The 14,828-nt window shown below is 37.7% G+C and overlaps 1 protein-coding gene and 1 pseudogene across 9 annotated transcripts in view; one reads left to right on the top strand and one right to left on the bottom strand.

Moving 5' to 3' along the window:
• The window catches only part of FAM169A (family with sequence similarity 169 member A), a 96,964-nt gene that overhangs the window by 74,829 nt on the left and 7,307 nt on the right, over window positions 1-14,828 (top strand). For all 9 annotated transcript variants that reach the window (XM_047877143.1, XM_047877117.1, XM_047877124.1 and 6 more), the window contains 5 exons: window positions 3,702-3,830; window positions 4,379-4,491; window positions 7,891-7,930; window positions 8,714-8,864; window positions 13,017-13,173. In XM_047877143.1, the coding sequence (XP_047733099.1) occupies window positions 3,702-3,830; window positions 4,379-4,491; window positions 7,891-7,930; window positions 8,714-8,864; window positions 13,017-13,173 (590 nt within the window). The remainder of the gene's footprint in view (window positions 1-3,701; window positions 3,831-4,378; window positions 4,492-7,890; window positions 7,931-8,713; window positions 8,865-13,016; window positions 13,174-14,828) is intronic.
• Window positions 10,858-12,563, bottom strand: LOC125172157 (ras GTPase-activating protein-binding protein 2-like; annotated as a pseudogene).

Genomic DNA, 14,828 nt, shown 5'->3' with positions numbered 1-14,828 from the left:
TGTTAGGTCTTCTTTTAAACATTTTGCTTTTCTTAATAGGTCTAAGAATCCATCTAGAATTTAATGATATGAATGGTGTCGATACGAGGTCAAGATCTGACTTTATTTTCTTCTGTATGGATTTTTGTTCTAGCATTACTATTTTGATAGTTTATCTGTTCCCCCCTGAGATGTAATACCTTCTCTATCATTTGCCAAGTTTTTAAAGTATGTGTGGTTTTTTCCTGGTGGGTATTTCCCCCTAATATTTTAATTTTTTCCCCCTCCTTTTCTTCCATATCCTTTCTAAACCCTTTGTTCTTTCATTTTGAATTTGGGATTGAGTTCTTGAAAAGTTTTCCTAAAAAATAAACTTGTTGGGAATTTGTTTTAAATTGCATAGAATTTACTGAATAATTGGTGGTTTTACACTGTTGAGTTTAATAATCCTTTTGTTTTAATTTTATGCCCTCCAGTAACATTTAGTAATTTTCTCCTTAAGTGATGTGCATCTTATTTTGGGGGGGGGGGTGAGGCATTGTTTTCTCATTTTTTCTATTTCTACTGTTTTATTTTTATTTTTAAATTGTATTTAAATCCTAGTTAACATATGGTGTAACAATGGTTTCAGGAGTAGAATTTAGTGATTCATCCGTTACATATAATACCCAGGGGTCATCCCAACGAGTGCCCTCCTTAATGCCCATCCCCCATTTGGCCCATTACCCCCTCCCAGCACCCCTGCACCAGTCCTCAGTTCTCTGTATTTGAGAGTCTCTTATCGTTTGTCTCTCCCTCTCTGTTTTTATCTTATTTTTGCTTCCCTTCCCCATGTTCATCTGTTTTGTCTCTTAAATTCCACATATGAGTGATACCATGTGATATATATCTTTATCTGACTTATTTTGCTTAGCATAATAAACTCTGGTTCCGTCTACGTTGTTGTAAATGGCAAGATTTCATTCTTTTCATTGCTGAGTAGTATTCCAGTGTGTGTGTGTGTGTGTGTGTGTGTGTGTACACACACCTTTATCCGTTCACCAGTCAGTGGGCATTTGGGCTCTTTCCATCATTTGGCTATTGTTGATAGTGCTGCTGTAAACATTGGGGTGCATTTGAAAGGTTTATGTGCCCCTTTGAATCAGCATTTCTGTATCCTTGGCTAAATACCTAGTAGTGCACTTGCTGGGTCATAGGGTAGTTTTATTTTTAATTTTTTGAAGAACCCCCATGCTGTTTTCCAGAGTGGCTGCCCCACTTTGCATTCCCACCAGCAGTGCAAAAGGATTCCCCTTCTGCCACATCCTCGCCAACATCTCTTGTTTCCTGAGTTGTTAATATTAGCCATTTAACAGATGTGACATGGTAGCTCATTGTGGTTTTGATACGTATTTCTCTGATGATGTTGAGCATTTTTTCCTGTGTCTCCTAGTCATCTGGATGTCTTCTTTGGAGAAGTGTCTGTTGATGTCTTTTGCCCATTTCTTCACTGGATTATTTGTTTTTTTGGGGTGTGGAGTTTGATAAGTTCGTTATAGATTTTGGATACTAGCCTTGTATTCTGATAAGCCATTTGCAGATATCTTCTCCCATTCCATAGGCTGCCTTTTATTTCTGTTGATTGTTTCCTTGGCTGTGCAGAAGCTTTTTATCTTGATGCGGTCCCAATAGTTCATTTTTGCTTTTGTTTCCCTTATTTCTGGAGACATGTCTAGTAAGAAGTTTCTGTGGACGAATGAAAGAGGAGAGATCACAACCAACACTGCAGAAATAAATACAATAATAAGAGAATATTATAAGCAATTATATGCCAACAATTCGGGCAGTCTGGAAGAAACGAACAAATTCCTAGAAACTTACAAACTACCAAAACTGAAACAGGAGGAAGTAGAAAATTTTAACAGACCCATATGTAGTAAAGAAGTGGAATCATTAATCAAAACTCTCCCAACAAGCCAGAGTCCAGAGCTGGATGGCTTCCCAAGGGAGTTCTACCAAAAATTCAAAGAAGAGTTAATACCTATTGTTTTGAAGCTGTTCCAAAAAATAGAAATGGAAAGGAAAACTTCCAAACTCATTCTATGAGGCCAGCATTCTCTTAATTCCAAAACCAAAGACCCCACTAAAAAGGAGAATTACAGACCAATTTCCCTGATGAAAATGCATGCAAAAATTCTGAACAAGATACTAGCAAATCAAATTCAACAATACATTAAAAGAATGATTCACCACAATCCAGTGGAATTTATTCTTGGGCTGCAGGGCTGGTTCAATATCTGCACATCAACCAATGTGATATATCACATTAACGAAAAAAACTGATAAGTACCAGATGATCCTCTCCATAGATTCAGAAAAAGCATTTGACAAATTATAGCATCCTTTTTTGATAAAAGCCATCAAAGTAGGGACAGAAGGAACATACCTCGAGATCATAAAGGCCATAGACAAAAGACCCACAGCTAATATCCTCAATAGGGAAAAATTGAGAACTTTCCCTCTAAGGCCAGGAACACAACAGGGATGTCCACTCTCACCATTGTTTTTCAGCCTAGTGTTGGAAATCCTAGCCTTAGCAATCAGAAAACAAAAAGAAATAAAAGGCATCCAGATCAGCAAGGAAGAAGTCAAAACTTTCACTCTTCTAGATGACATCATACTCTATATGGAGAACATGAAAGACCCCATCAAAAGACTGCTAGAACTGATACATGAATTCAGCAAAGTTGCAGGATATGAAATCAATGTACAGAAATTGGTTGCATTTCTATACACCAATAATGAAAGCAGCAGAAAGAGAAATCAAGGAATCCATCCCAGTTACAATTGCACGAAAAACCATGAGATACCTAGGAATGAACCTAACCAAAGAGGTACAAGATCTTTATGCTGAAAACTATAGAAAGGTCATGAAAGAAATAGAAGACCCAAAGAAATGGAAAAACATTCCATACTCATGGATTTGGAAGAACAAATATTGTTAAAGTGTCTATACTACCCAAAGCAATCTACACATTCAATGCAATTCCTATCAAAATAACGCCAGCATTCTTCACAGAGCTAGAACAAACCATTCTAAAACCAGAAAAGACTCAAACAGCCAAAACCAAAGCTGGAGGCATCATAATTCTGGACTTCAAGATGTATTACAAAGCTGCCGTCATCAAGACAGTATGGTACTGCCACAAAAACAGGCACACAGATCAATGGAACAGAATCGAGAACCCAGAAATGGACTCACAAACCTATGACCAACTAATCTTTGATGAAGCAGGAAGGAATATCCAATGGGAAAAAAGAGTTTCTTTGGCAAGAGTTTCTTTAGCAACTTTCCCAGTTGGGAAAACTGGACAGCGACATACAGAAGAATGAACTTGAACCACTCTCTCACAGCATACACAAAAATAAACTCAAAATGAATGAAAGACCTAAATGTAAGACAGGAAGCCATCAAAATACTATTGGAGAAAGCAGGCAAAAACCTCTTTGACCTTGGCTGTAGCAACTTCTTACTAGAAACGCATCTTTTTTTTTTTAGAAACGTATCTATTATCAGGATTTTTATTTTTTGATCATGTTAAAGTTTTCGTAAATGAGACTGCTGTGTGATTTTCTTGAGTTGCCTTAGCATTTTTAAGTGAGTGTAGCAGCTTTCCCTTCTTTCTGTTTTCCAAAACAATTGATATCAGGGATTTCTAGAAAATTCTAAATGTATTTTTCAGCTTGCAAGCAGTACTTTGAAAAGTATCCAGGAGATCATGAACTCCTCTGGGAAGTTGAAGGTGTTGGACACTGGTACCAGCGAATACCAGTCACCAGAGCATTACAGAGAGAAACGCTTAAAATTACTGGTAAGAATTACAGGTTTTCAGTTTGAACACGTGTCCAGCTTAAAAAAGTGCCTATTGATGGTTGTGTCTTACAGTCCAGAGTTATGGTATATTGTAATGCGACCTCTCTAGTAACAGACCCTCTTTTCTAAAGTTTGAATTTTTGTTATGTATTAACATTTGGGTTACTAATAATAAGAGGACCTAGAATAATAGCCGATAAGAATCTAACATTCTGGCAGGTATTGGTAGGTAAGAAGTAAACCCAGATATCAGCATGGAATAGGCATCAAGGGATCAAAGGGTAATTCCCAATCTCATAGTCCTCCTAATAGTCACTTTCCTCATAGTCACTTTCCTCATAGTCACTAAATACAGGTAAGTAATACTTTTTGTGATTTCAAGGTTTCATTGTAAGTTACTGATGAAGGAGATGTTCCACACCTAGATTTTCAACACCCTCTGTTCAGGATGCTTTTCAGGGCTTTTGTGAAAATCAGTACAAACAGTGCTACAGTTAAAACCAAATACTGATTAGGTTACAATTTTTAAAATTCTTCTATACACAGCAGTTTCTCAAAATGAAGCCAAAAGACCCATGTCTGGAGAATATGGTCTTGCATCTGTTCCAGAATATGAAGCAGAAACTGAAGACAATCAGTCTAGTGAGATGCAGCTAACTGTAGGTACACTGTATGTTTATTGTAGGAAATGATTTTTCTGTTTCTTTAAACTAGATGCAGCTAATATTTGATTTTGTAAATGTTACAGTTCATTCACCAAACTTACGTAATTTTTACTGTGCTCGTTTTCTTGGTATTTCCTGTTAATTGGTTACTAAGGACTTAATTTTCCTTGAAGAATAATTTGGAATACACACACAATAATACAAAGTAAAATAAAAATTTGTAATTCCACTACCCTAGATATAGCAACTGTGAACACTTTTGTATTTCATATATATTACAAAACATGTATTTGTGTACATTTTTGTTTTCTGTTGTGCTGCTTCTGTTTTTCTCCATTAACATGGTATTGCAAGTATTTCCCATGGCATTACTGTTTAAAACATGATTGTTCAGTAGCAGCATACTACTCTAGTATATGGAAATATTGTTGTTTATTTCTTTAATGTATTATATACTTAAGTTTTTTACATACATAAGGGGCCCAGCAGTGAACACATTTATACATGTATCTTTTTGCCTATGTAATGCTTTCCTTGCAGGGATAAATTTTTAGAAGTGATACTAGTTGTAGGTCAAAGGTTATGAAGTTACTTTGGGAAGTTTGAGGCATGGATGAATTTTTAGAAGTGATATTAGTTGTAGGTTAAAGGTTGTGAAGTTATTGTGGGAAGTTTGAGGCTATATATGCTACGTCTTTGTGGAATGTAGTGCACTTTGCAAATACTAGGTAACCTTTTAGGGACAAGTGCTTTGGGGAATTATTTGTGCCCAGTATTCCTGCCTTAATTAGCATGAGTGTTGACCGATCATTTTTGAAACATTTTTTGTTGTTGATATACTTATTTTGAGATAGAGAGAGGGAGAGCGTGTGCTCAAGTGGGGAGAGACAGAGAGAGGGAGAGAATCCCAAACACATTTCGTGTGGTCAGCATGGGGCTCAGTCTCACAAACCATGAGACCACGACCTGAGCCGAGATCAGGAGTTGGATGCTTAACTGACTAAGCCACCTAGGTGCCCTGAAACATTTTTAAAGATAACATAAATAATATAATTACATATAAGGAGTTTTAATTTTTTCTACATTTGGAACTTCAAACTTCATGATAAGCCTGGGTTCGATTATATTGTGGTCCAGATTTCTCAGATATACTCAGATTTATGTACTGTTTTCCAGACATAAAACCAGTCAGTGAATGTAGAAAAAATCTCTTCCTATACAATGATTTACTTTAATAATAAGCCAAATACTTATAAATGTATGTATACATTTTATGTCTGTTTTTCAGACATAAAACCAGTCAGTGAATGTAGAAAAAAGTCTCTTCCTATACAATGATTTACTTTAATAATAAGCCAAATACTTATAAATGGGTTGTGTAAATGAGAATATATATTAAACCATATCATAAGGTTGACAGCATAAATGGGATTTTCTTTGGTTTTAGAAATTCTTACTCAGATTACATTAAGATTTTAATTAGTTCAAGGAAAATATTTCTCACATTAAACTATTTTTAATCTCATTTTTTATCAGTAACCACATGGGAAAGTCGTCTTGTTTGTTTATTTGATCTACATTTTTTTAGCTTTATGGAGGTATAATTGACAAAAATTGTCCACATTTTGACAAGTTGTACAGTTGATGTTTTGATATACACTGTGAAGTGATCAATACATGATTTATTCTTTAGGTGGTGATGGTATTTCTACTTGGTTTTTCCTATTTTGGGACATAAAACATTACATGTATTTCTCTTACACTTTTTGTATCTTTTATTTATTGATCTTTATTTGTGTCTTTACCTTGTCTAGTTGAACTGCAGGTTTCTTGAAGACTGGATTTTTGTCTAGTCATCTGTCACAGTTTACCCTTGTTTGTGTCCTATCAATAGGCCTTAAAGTCTCTGTGCCTACTTTGTTGTAGGGTTTCAGCAAGTGTGTGATAAAAAATGAACAGTAGTTGGTCTAATAAAGTAGATGCTGTGGCAAGCACCGGATGTACAAAAATATGGTTCTTACAAGCATGGGAGGAAGTAGATGGTCCGTTATTGGAAACTGTTAAATAAGGAAATAAACTACAGGATTACAATTGCCTTAATAGAGCATATAACAAATGATTGAAGGTACATAGCAGAGTATGACTGATTCTGCCCAAGGAGTGGAATAGGTAAAGTAGCAACCAAGCTGACTTGGAAAGGGTAGGTGGGAGTTTTGTGCCAAAGGTTAGAGCTTTCCAAAGGCGAGCATGTAAAAAGGAGAGGTGTGAAAGAAAATGGCCTATCTGCTACGTAAGAGGCATTCGGTTTTGAAGAGGTTGAGAGTTTGTATTTTAGCCAGTGCTAAACCATTAAATTTTTTTTGTTTGTTTTTGTTTTTAAAGTAAGAGAGTGGGCACAATTTATGATTTGGAAGCTTTTCTTTCATTAGATTGGAGGGAGTTACAGAGCATGTGGTTAGAATGAGGGATACCAGAGATGAGGCTATTGGACTAATTCTCATTCAAGATGATAAAGGCATGAACTAAAGCTTTGGTAATACAAAGGAGAGGACTGTTTTGAGAGATTCGTTAGAGTCAGAATTGACAGGCTTTGTGGTTTGCTGGATGAGGGTTAGGAAGTCATTACCCCCTCAGGTTTTTGGCTAGAATGGCTGACTGAATTGTTATTGCCATTAACCAAGATAGAGAATAATGTTGGGAAAAGGTAAGAGTTCAGTTTGGGACAGGTTGGTTCTGAAGTTGGTTGGACATACGTATTTTATTGAAAGAGAGCTTTGGAGGGGCGCCTGGGTGGCTCAGTTGGTTGAGCGTCCGACTTCGGCTCAGGTCACGATCTCGTGGTCCGTGAGTTCGAGCCCCGCGTCGGGCTCTGGGCTGATGGCTCAGAGCCTGGAGCCTGTTTCCGATTCTGTGTCTCCCTCTCTCTCTGACCCTCCCCCGTTCATGCTCTGTCTCTCTCTGTCTCAAAAATAAATAAACTTAAAAAAAAAATTAAAAAAAAAGAGAGCTTTGGAAATCAGGAAAGAGTTGGGGAGATTAAATTGTGCATTTGCTTTCATCAGCAAATAGATGTTGAAGTAAAGGTGGTAGATAGAATTACACAGGAGAGCACATGGACAGAGAAGAGAAGGTAGTTGAGGACAGAACACTAGGAAACTCCTGTGTGTCACATTGGAACATACTAGATGGCTGAGTTTAAGTGCTCAGCCTCATAACCTGAGGCTATGACGTAGCCTTTTAATTTCTTAAGTAGGTATCCTTAATTGATGAATAGTACAAAAAGTACTACTTGAAAAATGTTTCAAAAGGTTTTCTTTGACACGGAGTGAAGTAGATTCATAGGGAGAAAAACTGATCTAAAAGTTTTGCCTTTAATCTGTATCTCTGTTTTAGATTGACTCTCTAAAAGATGCCTTTGCAAGTACTTCTGAAGGTAAGAAATTCAGCTGATTTACCAGTATGTGAGACACAAGAATTTAGGGGGAGGGGATGTCCCTTAGAGTGAATGAAGACTTATGTAAGATCTAGAGCTGAGGTTTGTTTTTTTTTTGTTTTGTTTTTTGTTTTATTGTCCAGTTAGCCAACATACTGTGTAGTCTTGGCTTTAGGAGTAGATTCCCATGATTCATCACTTACATGCAATATCCAGTGATCATCCTAACAAGTGCCCTGCTCAGTGCCTTTCACCCATTTCCCCCTCTCCTCCAATCCCCCCATTAACCCTTAGTTTGTTCTCTGTATTTAAGAGTCACTTATGGTTTGCCTCCCTTTCTGTATCTTATTTTTCCTTCTCTTCCCCTATGGTCATCTGTTAAACTTAGAGCTGAGTTCTAATGCCATCACTACCACTGGTCTTGCTGTGTGAACAAAGCAAGCTATCACACCACCCTTTCCTCATTTCCTTACCAGTAAAATCGGGAGACTGATACCTACCTTATTTATTTCCCAAGATTATTGGGAGAGAATATAAATGAAAATGCAAAATATATTGCACAGCCCAGAGCAATATAGAAATGTGAGGAATGAATAACGCAGTTATTTCATAATTTAGAAAAAGACATTGGCATTGTTTCTTAGCCTGATAGGAGAGAAAGAAATGTGTAATTGGGGGGGAATATATGTAAGCTAGCATAGTTCTTAAATTTCTGTGTAGTGTAACAGGTAATCCTTTCAAGACATAATGAATTAACTGTAGTTTTGCTGGTTTTTTTCTCAGGTCATGATAAAACACCGGTTTCCACTCGTACTCGAAGTAGTCATCTAAAGCGGCCAAAGATTGGAAAACGATTTCAGGATTCTGAATTTAGTAGTTCGCAAGGGGAAGATGAAAAGACTCCCCAGACTTCACCTACAGCTTCAATAAACAAGTACTGTTTATTTTACTCTCATTATTTGGTTATTCTTATTTTCATGTAATTAGTATTTAGTATTTAAGGTGGAGTCTATTATTACCTTGTTTGCGTACACATAACCTTGGTGTAAGAGTCTGTATTTGAATTCTTCTAAGGATTACTGATTACAGTTACCAGTGGTGTCACTTTGACATGTTACAGTGAGAAGTTGATAGTAAGAGAGTAAAATAAGCCACACATAATGTGTGAAAATCCAAGAGAATTTTCTAGTGATTATATTATCTCAAATGAGTCGTTATCACCAGCTCTGCCAGTAGCTGTAGTTTTTTGTTTGTTTTGTTTTGTTTTGTGTTGTTTTGTTTTTAAAGTAGGCTCCACAGCCAGTGTGGAGCCCAACATGAGGTTTGAACTCAAGATGATGAGATCAAGAGTAGGAAGCTTAACCAGCTGAGCCACCAGGTGCCCCAGTAGCTGTAGTTTTTAGTAATGCTGAGGTTTAGTTTTTTAAAAACCTTAAGTTTTATTTTATAACTGATTTATTTTACTGGGTTATTGGATGTAACGCAAGTTAGCGATAACCATAAGTGGTTAAGTTCAGTCAACCCCTCTAGGAACTTAATAGCCAGCTGAATCAACAGAACCCTCGGGTTAAAACTTTATCCTTTATCTTCCTTGGAATCATAAAGAAAGCAAGATTTCAAATTTTTAGTAAAACTAGATTTTTGTCTTACTAGTTCTACCTGCTGTTTCTGAGTTAACCATTCATAATTTTGCCTTTTCATCTGTGAAATTATTTTACTCGAGTAGAAAATTCTGTACCTCTGCTGATCTCATTATGTAAATAATTTTAAATTGGAAAAGTTGAGTAATTATGTAAATCGTTTATTTTTGTGAAAAATTTATGTCCAAGGCATATATAACTAAATATTTGAGGCTAGTAATTTGTGAAAAGGTAAGAGGTTAGATTAATTACAGTTTTCTTAGCAGTATTTTGATGTAATACTTTTTTTAGAAGGGAACATAGCCGTGCATTTTAAATTGAACATCCCAGAATTATTGTGGAATTTTGCTTTTCTTTTTTTTTTTTAACGTGCTAGTCAATTTTACTGATTTTGAAGATACTGCAGTTTTTATATACCTCAGTGATTTTTCAACATTTTGCAGCTGTTTGGCTTTGCAGCGCAGCAGTTAATACACTATTCTGTACAGAATTACCAGCAAGACTGATGTATTAATAGAAGGCACCATCATGCTTATTACATTACCAGAGAACAAAAACACAGTAAAGACCATTTTTACTGTACACAGTTTAAAGAGAGGAGAAAGGGGACGAGTAATGTGTTGGGCAGCCAGCCATCCCTGTACTGAAAAGGGGTAGGTGGAAAAATGTTAGATATGGAGCTACTGAATCTGGTCTGGTGTTCAAGACGATAGCATTTAAAGTTCTTCTTTTTGTTATTTGGTTCATAACTATATTCCTTCTGGAATGTGCTTGTAGTCTTGCTAAGGTTTATGTGTACACACGCTGGTCACAGCAAGCAGATAAAATGCCCTCATCACTTCACAGACTATTCTCTCCTGGAAAGAGAGAGGAAAGATTTTTTTCCCCCTGTTGCCTCCTGTTGCAGATGTCCGTGTTAATGAAGCATCAGTGCCTTTTGATGAGTGCGTAACAAGTTTCTGTTCAGTTGTATTTTGGGGGGGAGCCAAGAAAAAAGACAAGATTCTCCAGTTGCACAAATTGCATTGTTTGTGTTTCCAACATTAATAGGCAGAAACAGTAACACTTAAAATGTGCAGCAGAGGGTTTTTTTTTTTGACTCAGAGGACCTGAATTCAGTTGGGCATGTCCTGTTAAGTTCATTTTGTTGTAGATAGTTTAAGACACGGTCATTTCTCAGTCCTTAATTCTCCAAGTCTAGATTTATAAATTAACAGTGTGAATCCTATTATGGAATTGGGGAAATAATGTCCACCTCAATTTAACTGATAGAGGATGCTTTTCACATCAAAAAGTGATCAAAAAGGCCGTCACATTCCAAAGCCAAAGAAAAAGAAAAATTAACAAGAATGCAAACATGATGCATAACGTACCACTGCTAGGACTGGCAACGGGAGCTTCCGTGACGTTGTCCTGTGAAGCAGCTTTCCATTTGCCCGGTTCTTCCTCCAGAGCCTAGTTTCTGTGCCATGCCACCTCTTGGAGGAGGTCCTCTTCCAACTTGGTCATGCATCATTCCACCACCCACGATTCCATGTGGACCACCAGGACCTCGATCATTGCACCTAATATCCCTGCGATTGTAACCGCCACCTCTGGTTTCTTGCTCTCTTGCAGCTCTTGTTTTTTTTTCTCTTCCACATTTATTTATTTATTTATTTAAAAAAAAATTTTTTTTTTTCAACCTTTATTTATTTTTGGGACAGAGAGAGACAGAGCATGAACAGGGGAGGGGCAGAGAGAGAGAGGGAGACACAGAATCAGAAACAGCCTCCAGGCTCTGAGCCATCAGCCCAGAGCCTGACGCGGGGCTCGAACTCAGGGACCGCGAGATCGTGACCTGGCTGAAGTCGGACGCTTAACCGACTGCGCCACCCAGGCGCCCCTCTCTTCCACATTTAAACGTACTTCCCCTCAAAACATAATTGGTTTTGCAATTACGATTCTCTGAACTGGTTCAGAGTCATCAAAACCCACAAAGTTTGGAAGCTTTCTCCCAAAACCCTTGGTATTGATGCGCAGTTCCACAGCGTTTACAAAACTCATGAAGAACTTTAAGTTCATTTTCATCAATATCATGTGGGAGGTTATCAACAAAAATTTGATGACTGCGTGGATAGCAAATTATTCTACAGTTGTCAGATTCACTCTGTTCAGCATCTCTTCTGCCTGGTCTTGGTCCTCTAGGAGGGAGACCAGGGTTGTACCTCTAGGGTCGTTGTTCATGCACGCAACGTGGCTGAGACTGAACTTCTGGTTTAGCTTCAACCCGTGGCTTTGATGGTTCCTGTGGCAGAGACACAGGTTCAGCAAGGAGGAGGAGAAGTAGACTTCTCCTCTAATTCTTCTAAGTTCTTCTCTTGCACTTGTGGCTTTAGTTCTTCAGTCTTTGTTTGAGATTCTGGCTCAAGTTCATGAGAGGACTCTTCCAAAGGCTCCTCTCTGCCATTAGCCACGGGCTGAGCTTCATAGTAACCGCCATCAGCATTTTCTTGCACAGGTTCTGGGGATGGTTGCCTTTCTTCTTGTTTCTCTTTTTACCTCATCTCCTGATCCTTCATTGAGTTCTGATTCAGAATCACCAAATAGTTCATCTGTATAACGAAACACATCATTGTGAACATAAACTTACTTGGAACAGATCCTTCAGGAGCCGGATCCAAGGTCTGTATAAACTTCCTCTCTGGCTGTCCTCTGTTAGATAGCCAACCCGTGACCTGGACGGCTACTCGATCTCAAGGTTGCATGAGCATCCACGTGATGAATTTTAGTGTGATACTCGCTGAAGTTCAGAGATAATACTTTGTGTTGTATATCATTTTGGCCATAAGCAGCCTCCTGGGGTTTCTGCTAGCATGTACTCCAGCATGAACATAGGAAGAATTCCTTCCGTAAAACCTGCGTAAATATTCTGGAGCTTTATGCTGCAAAGTATAATACTGCCTCACAAACTCTGACCGTATGAGCAGCAGACTGGGCTTCTCCATAACCATTTCTTGGCTGCACCATGTCAAATGCTCCAACCAACAGCGGTGGCAGGTGCGACGTGTGGAGGTCGACAGGAGAGTCGCCGAGGACCAGCTGCAGTGGATACTACTCACTAGCTGCCTCCTCTCTCCTACAGACCTGAAGCCTCAGAAGCTGGAGAGCCGCGAGCTCGTTTCCCTTACAACTACTTCTTCCTGGGCCAAATTTTGTTTTTCATAAATGGGTAGAGAGTAAGAGAAGGATTTAGCTTACATGCTTGAGGAGATGGTGACGTTACCACTCAAACCGGAGAACAAGGTAGGAAAGAAGCTGAGTTTGTAAGAAGAGGAGACTGCCTTTGGACCGGAAGTTGTTGACTGAACCACACTTAGTTGATTCTTTAAAGTGTTACTTGATAAACAGACTCCTGAAAGTTTATATTCATCCTTAATAAAACAAGAATGTTTTTTCTTTTCTAGATTGGAGTCTACTGTACGTACATCAGAGAGCTCAGAAGAATTCCTGGAAGAAGAACCCGAACAAAGTGTGATTGAATTTGAGGACGAAAGTAGTGATAAGGATGCTCGGCCTGCACCAGAAACCCAGGCACGTCTGGAAAAGCAAGATGGTGAAAAGGTATGAGATCCTGCTTATCAAATAAAGTGAATGAAAGTAAACTAAATTTTAACTTTCTTAATCATATATCGTTAGAAAAATATGATGATACATTTTAGAGTGGTAGTAGAAATTGTATTTAATGCTAAAAAGCATCTACCTGTACTAAACAAGGTCCAGTACTAGAGTTGGGAAGAGGATAAAGTTGCAAATATCATATTATATTTCAAAGTGAATTTTTAAAAGTTTGACTTGCAACAAAGATAAAATAGAGGATGTTTAGGTAATAAGATGCCTCAGTATTTTTAAAATACAAAATTTGAGAAATTAAACATATTTAAGAAGTGATACACATCATAGGACTATAAGGTCTACCTTGTAGAACCAGTTACAATGCCTTAAGGTCCACAGCCCTCAATTGTACCTGTATTTTGGCTAGAAGGATAAGATTCATCATCAAAGCCAAAAATTATAGATAGATACATATGTATATATATGTGTATATATGTATATATATATGTATATGTATGTGTATATATTTATATACATTATATATGTACATTATATATGTATATAAATATATACACACACATATATATGTATGTGTGTGTGTATATATTTATATATTTTGACTATAATTTATTACATATTCCTGGATAAATAACTTCATTTTTTTAAACATGAGAAAACTTTATCTGGCCTGATTTCTATAGTTCCTCAAATATTTATCCTTATCTTTTTGATTCTTCCCTTTCTTCCTGTTCTTGTTTTTTTCTTTCTTTTCTTTTTTTTTTTAAGTTTTATTTATTTTGAGAGAGACAGAGACTGTGCGAGTAGGGTAGGAACAGAGAGAGAGGGAGACAGAATCCCAAGCAGACTCCCTGCTGTCTGCACAGAGCCTGACGTGAGACCCAAACCCCCAAAACCATGAGATCATGATCTGAGCCAAAACCAAAAGTCGGACACTTAACCCACTTGAGACACCCAGGCACCCCCTTTTCTTTTTCTTCAGTATTTTCAACCTTTGATTCTCTAGAGATTCCTTATTTCTTCTTTCATACATGCTTAAGTTTCTTTACAAATCTTTTACCTGTTTGCCAAGTCTAGCCAGCACCTAAATAAGTGAAACTGCATTACCATTTTTGTTTTATTTTAATTTAAAAATACTTATTTTTGAGAGAAATATAGTGTGAGCAGGGAGAGGCAGAGAGAGAGGGAGACACAGAATCTGAAGCAGGCTCCAGGCTCTGAGCTTGTCAGCACAGAGCCCGATGCGGGGCTCCAGCTTACCAGCCTTGAGATCATGACCTGAGCCGAAGTTGGACACTCAATCAACTTAGCCACCCAGGCGCCCCACCAATTTTATTTTCTTAAGTTACTCCACTTTAGCTCCTGCCTCCTCTATTTCATGAAACTATATTTTTATTTTTTATTAAAAAAAAAAGTTTATTTGAGAGAGATTGATTGGGGGAGGGATAGAGAGGAGGAGATAGTGAATACCAAGCAGGCTCTGTGCGGGGCTTGGAGCACAATGCAAAGCCCAGTGCGGGGCTTGAACCCACGAACTGTAAGATCATGACCTGAACTAAAATCGGTTGCTTAACCAACTGAGCCACCCAGGCGCCCCAGTGAAACTGTGTTTTTAAATGACATTTTCTTCTTGTGTTGTAGGACAT

Source organism: Prionailurus viverrinus, chromosome A1, assembly GCF_022837055.1.
Source record: "Prionailurus viverrinus isolate Anna chromosome A1, UM_Priviv_1.0, whole genome shotgun sequence".
Taxonomy (NCBI): domain Eukaryota; kingdom Metazoa; phylum Chordata; class Mammalia; order Carnivora; family Felidae; genus Prionailurus; species Prionailurus viverrinus.
This window is presented reverse-complemented; position numbering and strand designations above follow the sequence as displayed.